An 11,657-nucleotide genomic window follows, 5' to 3' on the forward strand; every position below is an offset into this window, starting at 1 on the left:
TGAAATGCATAAAGTACAGAGAAATATGAAAAACACTGTTAGTCACTAGCTAGCTAATGTTTGTATGCTAGGTAAAACAGACAAATCCATAGAAAAAGAATGCTACACACTGTATCTTTAAAGGCACCAGTGCTCATGTAACACATGATGTATGACGTAATGTATTGGGCAAAGATCTTGGTTGTGAAATATGTCCTGAAGAGATGGATGTATTTACACCTTAATATCAACTGACAGAAGTCTCTAGGAACTCACGAAGTGGTCTGAGTGATCAAATTTTTACCCCATTTGCCCATTCCAACCTTCAGTTCTACCTGATCCCAGCAACACTGTACTGTCTGATTTATATTATACATCGTCAATTTGCGTGAAGGTGGGTGGGGTATGTAATACACTGGCACTCTACCTTAGGCATTAAAGGAAAAATAGGTTAGTTGACATTAGTATTAGAAACTAAATAGCTTAAATCTTAATATGTTTGCAAAAGGTGTCTAAAAGGTGTCTTTGTAGAATTCACTATATAATGTAGGTGGAAAGAAAATAACAGAATCGATTCACAGTACCTGAAACACTTAATTTTCACATGTGGATCATCCCCTTCTGACCTAAAAACAAAAAAAATATATGGTAAGACACTGAAAAGAAAAAAAAAAACACTTAGAATGTCATCAGAAAGAGAAAGTACCTTTCCTGTTCATCCTCCATGTCTTCATCCAGCATCGATGCAGATTTTGTTTCCCTGGAAACAAAGTGGCTCGGAGATTAACACAAACTAAATGGACGGTTATGACACTTGTCTTTCTGCACCCATTCATAAAAATCAGGATGGAAGAAAGAACAACTGAGAGATTTTTACTCAAAAGGAAAATGCTGTACTGTGACAAAAACAAAACTACATTCAATGTTCTTCCTAATACACAAATCTCATCTTATCTCTACACATGGACGAATATTTGCAAACACACACACTCACTTGTCAGTGCTGCCCTTACGTTTCCTGGGCAGCTCCATGCCGGACGCCATGCCAGCAGCTGAAGTGGGGGTCACCAGACTGGAAACAGAGACAGAGTGACTCTGGAGACCCTCCTCCAACACATCTCCTGAAACACACACGGGCACAGTGTTTTTAAAAAAAAAAAAAAAAAAAAAAAAAAAAAAACTTTTACATTATTGTCAGACTTCAACTTTAATATAGAATGAAGGCTGATTAAAATATTTTAGTCTGAACACATTTAATCTGAAATATTATGGAATACAGGAGATGTTGTGAAGTCTCCTGGAACTCACTGACACATCTTTCAAGTAACTGAACACTATATAACTCCTGGGAGCTGCACACACAACAGTCTCTAGAGTGTCACAGTATGGTGTCTGAAAATAAATAAATAAATAAACAAACAAACATCCAGTTAGCAGCAGTTCTATGGATGGAAACACGTTACTGACAAGAGAGGTCAGAGGAGAATGGCCAGACTGGTTTGAGCAGACAGGAAGGCTATGGTAACTCAAATAACCACTCTACAATTGTGGTGGGCAGAAAAGCACCTCAAAAAAATCTGAAAAGCAACGCACAACACACCAAACTTTGAGGCAGATGGGCTACAACAGCAGAAGAACACATTGTATTCCAATGCTGTCACCCAAGAACAGGAATCTGAGATTACAACTGATGCAAGTTCACCAAAATTGTACAGTAGAAGATTGGAAAAATATTGCCTGGTCACAGCCTATAGTGCTGTGTGTGAAAATCCCAGAAAATCAACCAGTTCTGAAATACTCATAGCAGCCCATCTGGCTGACTGAAATCACACTGAGATCACATTTCCCCCACTCTGATGTTTGATGTGAACATCAACTGAAGCTCTTGATCCGTATCTGCATGCTTTTATGCTTTACACTGCAGCCACATGATTGGCTGATTGGATAACTGCATAAATAAGCAGTTGTACAGATGTTCCTAATAAAGTGGTCAGTGAGTGTATTTCATCTGCGGCATATTAGTAGTAGTGGTGTTGACAATATGTATACTGTAAATAGCAAAATACCTTTAAACAGCATTAATCTAATGAAGTCACTGTGTTCCTGAGATGTTTGACCACTCTGATGTTTTGGTTAACTAACACTTTTAACTGCATATTTTCCAAAAATCACTACACTGGGTTGTTATTCCTTTTTTTTTTTTTTTTAAGCAAAGGTGTACATGGACATGAGGGGACACGGGTGCTGACACTGTATGTGAAACAAGGCCCTTAAGGAGAGTTGTCTTCATTGAAAATTTCCTAATCGTTAAAAGTCTGGAACAGCTTTTCACCCAGGCTTGGTGAATCATTGGACCTTGGTGGTTATTACTGTTGCCATACACCAACTCAATTTTCAGGAAATCAGTTCTAGACTTTCAGAAATCTGCTCATGAGACTGCCCACACTCCGAAAACTGCCAAGAAAATGTTTTGACATGTCAGAAATTCATCTGAAATGGAGACTGTTTGGTTTATTCATCTGGCATCACTACCATCTTCACAGTGCGTGTCAAACTCTGGACAACTCAGCTGAAATTAGGCCTGATTCTGGAGAGCAAAAGTATTCGACATACAGTCAGGTCCATAAGTATTTGGACGGTGACACAATTTTGGTAATGTTGCTTAATGGATTTGAAATGAAGCAATCAAGATGTGTTTGAAGTGTAGACTTTCAGCTTTAATTGAAGGAGTTTAACAAAAAGATCACGTTAACCGTTTAGGAATTACAGCCATTTTTTTACAGCATCCCTCCATTTTCACTGGCTCAAAAATAATTAGATAAACTAACATATCTTATATATTAGGATTATTTTTAATATTTGGATGCAAATCCTTTGCAGTCAGTGACTGCCTGAAGTCTGGAGCCCATGGATATCACCAAATGCTGAGTTTCCTCCCTTGAGATGCTTTGCCAGGCCTTTACTGCGGCCGCCTTCAGTTGCTGCTTGTTTGTGGGTCTTTCTGCCTTCAGTTTTGTTTTCAGTTACTGTGCCTACTGTGACTCAGGCACCCTATGGTTTTTTAGCACAAATTTTCTTACAGATGTTTATTTTATGATTTCTGCATTACTGAGTCTGTACAAAAATATTTTATAGTCCCAAACTTTACTTTTCCAACAAAAAATTTAATGTTACAGAAAAATATTTGCATTTCAGTAAAGAAAACAACATGTTAATGCAACAGAGCACTTTTCAGACAAAAAAAAACATAATGAAGCCTGGAAGGGTTTTACATGCCAAAAAAAAAGAAGCAAGTGTAATAGTCAAATTCTCCAGAAGAACCGTGGCACATTCTCCACATTCACAAGATGCTCAGTAAGACTTACCAGCCAATTTCCTTATAAAACTGAACAAACTCTATCTGAGACTACTGATATTTCTTTAAAAAGCAAAAGGTTGTTCCACCAAATACTGACTTTTAGTTTATCACTGTTTAATGCTCTTTCTAGTATCATTCTGTATAAACATTTAATTTCAATTTTTGAAGGCATCTTTGCTTTAGAGCATTTCTTTGAATGTAAGACTTTTGCCCAGTACTGCATAACTGTGAAATGATGAATGGAACATAGGAGACAGTTTCCCAATGGTTTGAAAATATAAGTGTGGCATCCTGGGAAAACTCTTCACATATCTCTACTAGAAGCAACATTATAGAATTTTGCAGTCTGGTTACCACCGAAAGTGAAGAATGAGGAAACTATCCAGAAGTCCTGACAATCCAGTAGTTCAATAATAATAATAATAATAATAATAATAATAATAATATTATTATTATTATTATTACTATTATTATTATTATTATTAAGTCTTATTTTAATAAAAAGCCAAACATCATTTGCAGGTTATTAGAAATCATTCTATTTATTTATTATATTATGTTTTATAAACTATTTTGAGTTCTTAATGATTTTGATGTCATCTCTGTATTATATCAGGGGAAATTATCTTCACCCATTGTGTGCCACACCAAAAAAAAAGTAGACCCTATTGTCAGGAAATTGTTAGTTTGAATCCTGACTATGCCACAGCCATTCATAACCAGGAGTACCAGAAAATTGCAGGAAAAAACAGTAACTCAAAATAAAGTTAAATAAAGAAAACCAACTTTTCCATCATTTTTGGCTGTTTTCCAGAATTCAGCTGGTAGTTTTTCCCAGACTGCCACACACATCTCCATGACTTTCAGTAAGGAAGTTTACTAAAAGTGTCTATACACAGTAAAGTACACAGTGGACTCATAATTCAGCAGTAAGATACAAAACAGCAATCCAAATGAGTCTTGCTCTTACGTACCAATTAGTTGTTGATTTGAAGCAGCTACAAGACAAATCACTGGTAGTAGCAATCTCTCTTACAGGGCAGAGAGATAAATATTCGACCAACCATCATCTACATATTGCATTTCATCTGTTCACATTTGATACATGTTTAAAAAACACACTCCCCCAAGCTGACAGATTTGTATGCATTCATGCATATACAATATTTATGTCCTGAAGAAGGGTAAAGTTCATTTAAAAGTAAAAACATTTCCAGCATAATAAAGAATCTGCTGAAGCAAACTAAAATAGCGAGTGTTCCTGTGTCTATTTTTGCTGTTGGAAGGAAGCCGTGGTGGAAATTGTCTTGGAACAGAGAGTGAGAGTGATTTCACCATCAGTATTCATGCACAAAACGAAACTCCCAGACGAGAGCATATCCAAAACACAGATTAAATTTTAAGGATGCACAATAATCATATTTGTATCAGCAGAGAATTGTTATTACTTTCCATTGCTATTATTTATAACTGTTAACTGAACAGTAAAAAAAAAAAAGATTACCAATATGTGCTATTTAAGTAATGGGAGTGTTAACCTTTAAGGGCAAGGCCTCCTGATTTCATGACCACTTTGCCAACATTTTTCATTTTAATGGTGCATAAATTAATATACAAATCACATGCATCTACTCCCATTTTCTCCACATAGACATACATGACAAATATCAGCCCAGATTGTTGCGTCTTTACTCTAAACCTAGCACTACACATGGACCCTAAAAGGCCACTATTTAGCAGCAATGTGATACAAAGGACAGTCAATTCACAGACACCTACACCAGTATACATATGTAGGTTACCTTTAGTGCCTTGCACAAGTACTGGAAGACTGTTATCACAATCTGGTTTAACAAATGTGAACACTTTTCCAGGCCAAGAGACAGAGACTATATCAGCGAGTAAACATAATGCCTGGACTTCGGTATATACAAAACTTTGTGCTTGCTCTACTTTGACCCAGCTTCATTGTTGCATGGATTTCATACACAACAAAAATCTTGAATGCAAAAAATGAACAATATAATCACCTGTTTGTCTCTTCAAGAGGTCAGTGTGAACAGTATGGCCAAAGTGACATAATAGACCATTCACAATATGTTTTACTAGAATTCAGCATTTTGCTTTTATAAAATTCAAAACTAAACAATCCCATTCATAAATCAAGGATTTTTCCTTGGTCTGTGTGTGTGTGTGTGGCCAGGCTTGAACTTTTCTGTCACTAAGCCTATTAGCATGTTGATTTGCCCCTGAACCGAACCACTCCACTCCTTCACTGTGGTATGAGTGTGAGTCACCGAGTTCAGCGGAATGGGCCAGAGCAGACCCGGCTCTCATCCCTAGCTCCTCCATTTAAGAGTGGCCAACAGGCCCAGTGACCTAAATAGCCATTAACAGATCAGCAGCAGGCTGATTTTTTAATCCTGGGCTCTGGAGTGCAGATTATTAGGCTTTACAAGGTGATATTGTGGCCACATTTTGCAATGATCTACCTCCTCCCTCTCTTCAGGAAAGTAACTTCCATACAGTGCAGCTGCACATGACCACAAAATATTTCACATAAAAGAATTCTACTAGCAACTTATTAAATAGAATAAAAACTCAGGATACTACAAACAATCAGAAAACATTTAGCCAAGTACATTAACCCACATCCATTTTACAATTCTTTACTAAAGACATATTTACTTATTTAATCAGATTAAACACCCCTGTCAAATTATTTTCACCATATGCTTCTTACTATTAACTATATAATCTCTTGTCAACTTGCGACCAACTGCAACTGAAGATATAAAGGGCCTCATTTATCAATCATTTGGTAAAGTTGTGTGTAAATGTTTTCTTAGGCCAAACTGAACTAAAAATTCCCAGCAGATTTACATAAGCTGATTAATGCTGATATTTCTTCATACTCATATACATGTTGATAAATTCCCATCACCCGTAAATTACCAAGTGCATTCACGGCACAACTGAATTATATTTATTGATATCCACAAAACCTGACAAGCTAAAAATGCAAAAAATGGTGACTAAGCAGTAAAAGAGCAGTGTGGTATGTGCTAAATCTTCCAGTAATGCAGCTCAGCCACTGCAGCGCATCAGCTACCATAGTGTAGCAGAAATTCAGTAAATTAATACTCACAAGACCAAATGTATGCCATATAATTCGAGCTTTATTGCAATCTTATGGCCGGAGAGATGTGCGAACACACACAGTACGCCTACACTCATTTCCCTTATCAAGGCTGGCAAACAGTTTATATACTGGTTTCAGAGACAATTACACAAGCCTCTAAACTTTTCCAAAGCTTTAAAGCAATTTAAACACATTTACAACCACATTTAGAAAATATTTAAAGGCATCTTGAATGACAACAAAAGAACCTTTTTTAAGAGCACATATATTTTAATTACTATATTATCTGCCTGTCTACTGCAAAGAAGTGTTCAATAATTAGTGGCACAATGTGACCATCATTTCAAAAAGAGAACACATGTTGTTGCTACATGAATTACACATCATCCTTGGTACAATTTCATACACCACAACCTGAAAAAGCGCTAACAAAAAAAACTGGGTCTGTTTTCATAACTGTTCCACATTCAGCCGCACTGCCTAAACGTGTGGCTTTTTTTTTTTTAATCTAATCTGATGTCATACACTTATTATGGAAGATTATTAATATAATAATCAAGGCAATGTATCCGAATTTAAAACGTGCCTATAAGTACGTACTACGTGCTAGATAGTTTTCATGACCTAGCTTAATGCTGCTACTGCTATATGCAAGATCTGGACAATTTCCTGTGTCAAGGCTGCTACAATTTCTGTGAAAGCAGATCACACTACCTCCACGTCACATGACAAAATTCACATGCAAATATTAAATCAACCACCCATCATGCTTTACTGTAATTTAAACTGAAGTTCAACGTTTTTTTTTTCCCCCATTTCAATACATCGTCAATCACACAAAACAAACAAAATGTCACAGTCATATAAAACAAATTGGTAAGGGCTTGTGCACACATCCATACACAGTCAGCTCTAGAATTATTGGCACCCTTGATAAAGATGGTTAAAAAAAATCTTTATTATGAAAAAAAAAAAGTGGTTAATTAGCTTAAACACTCTGTAAAAATATCTTACTAGAGAAATCTAACCCAAAACTAAATTTATAAAATAAAAATCACTTATCAAAAAATATTTTTTAACAAAATCACATGTGTTGATTATTGGCACCCTTAGAAATTCTAACGAATAAAATTGAAGAAAAAAAAATGTTAAAAAACTGAAGCATGGTACATGTCTAATGAATAAATGAATTATTCATTAGAAATGTACCATTTTCCATTCGTATTTTACACATTTTGTCTCCAAATTTACAATTAGACACCATCTACATGCCAGCAAACTACCTGCCAGAAGAAAGCTTTTTCTTTCTTCTAACTATAACCGTAAGCATCTAAAGTTGAATAGTCACTACTGGAACTTTGACTGTTCTGTGATCAGATGAGAAAAATAGAGCTTTTTGTCAACAAACACTGAAGGAGGATTTGGCATAAAAAGAAGGATAGTTATACAGAAAAGAATTAAATCCCTACTGTTCTGCATTGTGGATGATATGCGATGCTCTGATGATGTTTTTCTTCCAAAGGCCCTGAGAAACTTCTGAGGACAAATATCATCGTGGAGTCCATCTATTACCAGGAGATTTCTTTTTTTTAAGAAAAATCAGCTTTTGCTAAGAAGCTATAACTGGGTAATATAACCTAACTATGGCCATTTTAGCACCTACAGTCCTCCCCTCTACCAACTGAGCTATGGAAGGCATTTATTCAACAGCATTATGTTATGTTGACAGGAGGAAGTTGCATAAAATGATAAATGCAGAAGTGCTGATGACTGACACATGGTTTTGTTAAAAAAAAACTGATACAGGCTTTTATTTCCTTAGAATAAATTTACTTCAATTAAAGGTTACATTTCTCTCATATTTTCAGCACGAGATTACTCTAATTAAACACAAAGACTTTTTTTTTTACCATATGTGCCACTAACTGTGCTAACAAGCAGGCAACACAAGAGCTGCAGAAATCAATGCCTTAATTAATGTAACATATAGCACCTTTAATGAGGTGCAAAACTGAAGTCTGGGAGCTAAAATAGACATTTACAGCCTGCTTTCTACCTTCACACCATAATGTAAAGTCATACAACACATTAATTCACAACTCACTTGAAATCATGGTTCTAACATTCAGCATTAGACTGAACACTACATGGTCAAACACACAGAGTTTGTATTCTGTAACTCAGTTTCCTGTCTCAGTGTTTGCATTTGCTGTATTTCCAAACTCTTGTATACTATGGATACCCTAAGCATTTCTTTTATAGTCCCTATCCAAATCACTGGAGCTGATAAATTTATGAGCATGACACTGAGAATATTTACATAAGATATTTTCCATAGGATATCAGCAGTGACGTGAAGGCTGTGGGAATTCAGCTGCATTATTTCCCCTCTTTTTCCCACAAGAGCAGAGCAGCTGACACCTGAAACAACTTTAAACAAAGCAGATCCCTAAAATACTGCAACCATTATAAACCAGGGCCTTTGCTTTCATACCCTTGAGGGATAACTGGTGCATAGTGCTTCTCTGCAGATTGTAATCTGCTTTTGCCAACCGGTCCTTCAACCCTGTTCGTCTTCATGCGCTCAATGAGAACGAGGCAGAAGGTGAAGCAACAGCATGGTGCTGAAAATAACCTACTTTAACCTACTTTTGGGAAAAGGTTCGTCTCGTGTTATATGCCAGCTGTGTGAGTAAGGTACAAGAGGGAGGCCTTTCTCGTTCCTGTTTTCTGAGTTGATTCCAATCACTTAAATGTTTTATGTGCAAATAATTTCCTACAATAATGAGCTGCTTCATACTGTCTGTGCCAAACACGTCAGGCACTAAAAGCGTTTGAGAGCCAGTTTGGACAGAAGTTATTACTCTTGAGGCATCGACCAAGTGGTGGTAATAAAGTTACAGAATTTGTCACAGATTTTTGTTCCATAAACATAAGGCGCTTTCTTTCTCACTTCTCACTATGCACATTTTCCGTTCTAGCATTTACTCAGTAACTCCCAAGTTTGCAAGTTAAATAAGTGACTGCATGCCATTGTTGTACTACAGGCTTGGATTAAAAATGGCAAACTTCTACTCATATTCTAATCCATCTCCACTACTTGTGCAGCAGTAGCTTGAACAATGACAAACATAAAGACGTGCTCTGTTAGCCAAAGCAATTTGAGAGCAATCAACACATCCTTCCTGTGTTTTGGTAGTTATTTAAGGTAAACAGATTCTACAAGGGCCCAGCAACAGACTGGCATCCCATCAAGTGCATATTTCCAACTCGGCCCAGTGTTCCTCGGATAGATTCTGGATACAAAGCAACCCTGATCAGGATAAAGTGGTTACTGAAAAACTTTTTACACTGTAACCAGTCCAGGATATTTATAAAGTCATAAAAAGGTTTCAGGTAAACCAAGTACCATATATCTCACATCACTAAAACACTCAAGGAGCAGGCAGTATGGCTCTCAACTGTAAAAACTAAAAGACCTCAAAGAGCATTTTTACTCTTTTTCTGAATACTTGAGTCCATAGTCTGGACCAATTTTGGGGCTCATTTCAGGAAGTGGCTCATAATCACAGGTTCCTTCTGAAGAATTCCTTCTGAACTGTCGATCGATTGTGCAATTCCGTACTCCTTTTGTGCAAAATGGTAGGCACTAGGTTCATCACTTTGCTGGGGTTTGTTTTATTATTTTCCTTTGGTACCAAGACACAAGCATTGCAGTGCTTTTTGGCTGCATGGCATGTCATCGTGTAGGAATACATATAAATGCTCTCAATGCAAACACTCAACTACAAAAGTGTATTAATTACAGTGCTCCAAAAGTCAGGTTTTATATATCAATAACAACCCTTCTCCCAGCACAACGAAATTAGAAACAGTAAGTGATGTGGCAAATCGAATCAATCACATTACTTGAAATGTGGCGCAGGGTGCGAATAGCTTCCACATCTGATGCGGACCGTACCGCGGTTCGGGTGATGCAGTTTGGGAGAAAACACATGCAAAAACGACCTGAAAACAACCTTAGACATAAGATTAAACATGCCATTGTTTTTATTATTCCATAAAACGTGTCTAAATCTTTGTTTCAGGTCATAAATGGGTATAACAGGCAACAAGGCTTTGAAATTGATCTATTTTTCCTAGAGGATATTTAGAATCGTAGAGGTAAGGCGGCACAGTGGGTACAGTTGCTGCCTCACATCTCCCCAGTTCGTTCCTGAGATCAGGTTACTGTCTGTGCAGAGTTTCTGTACATGTTCTCCCCATATCTGCATACGTTTCCTCGGGTTTCCTCCCAGCTTTAAAAAAAAAAAAATCTTGTAAGTGGATTTGCTATGATAAATCGCCCCTAGATGTGAATGCATGTGTGAATGTGTGTGTGGACGGTGCCTTGTGATGGACTGGTGAGCCATCCAGGATGTAGTCCCAGCTCTCACACAGCATTCCTGGGATAGACTCTGGACCCTAAACTAGCAGTTACTGAAGATGAATGGGTCCTAAACCACTACCAAAACTCCTTAGACATGATATACTGTACATATTGGGTTTCCTGACTGCAATCATTTATTTACAGAAGTTTTTAAACTGTTGCGTGGTTCTTAAGGATACACAGACTGGGTTACACAGACTCTGTTACAAAGACATTTCCCTAATTAATATAATGGTTGGTGTTTTTTTGTTTTTTTTGGTTTAACCATGGTCGTTTGCTGCGTCAGTAGGATATCAGAGCACAACAGTGCTGGCCCACAACAGTGCTAAGTTTGACCTACATATTACACAAGTGCGACTTATGCGTTAAGCACACTCCAGATCCAGGAGCACTGACATGGGGAAAAACACAACACCTCAGTCATATTCACACATCCTTTTCATTTTTATTTAGGAAAAAAAATATTTCATTCCTGCTCAGAAGTCCACATACCACTGTTGTCCATACTGTACACATTCACAGACAATAAGAAGATGATCTTTATTCCACTTCCATACAGTGCTGAGAAATATAGAGACAGAGCTCCAACTATGATCTCCACCTGCTACATTCAATTAACACAACACTGATCATCTTATTTGATCTGGACAATAAATCTGTGTACAGGTTGACTTACATTTTCTTCCACAAGCCGTGTTTTAAAAAAAAAAAAAAAAAAAAAACTGACTCAAAGCAAAAGCTTAAAATAA

General features: G+C 36.9%; 1 protein-coding gene across 2 annotated transcripts in view; it reads right to left on the reverse strand.

Annotated features, from left to right (window-relative positions):
- Nucleotides 1-11,657, reverse strand: part of bmal2 (basic helix-loop-helix ARNT like 2) — a 28,396-nt gene that overhangs the window by 14,995 nt on the left and 1,744 nt on the right. For both annotated transcript variants that reach the window (XR_004578339.2, XM_026927539.3), the window contains exons 2-4: nucleotides 974-1,100; nucleotides 686-739; nucleotides 564-605 (exon numbers count right to left, since the gene is read on the reverse strand). Coding sequence is in view for 1 of the 2 variants with exons in the window: in XM_026927539.3 (XP_026783340.1) it covers nucleotides 564-605; nucleotides 686-739; nucleotides 974-1,100 (223 nt within the window). In the remaining variant the exon portion in view is untranslated. The remainder of the gene's footprint in view (nucleotides 1-563; nucleotides 606-685; nucleotides 740-973; nucleotides 1,101-11,657) is intronic.

This window comes from Pangasianodon hypophthalmus, chromosome 6, assembly GCF_027358585.1.
Source record: "Pangasianodon hypophthalmus isolate fPanHyp1 chromosome 6, fPanHyp1.pri, whole genome shotgun sequence".
Taxonomy (NCBI): domain Eukaryota; kingdom Metazoa; phylum Chordata; class Actinopteri; order Siluriformes; family Pangasiidae; genus Pangasianodon; species Pangasianodon hypophthalmus.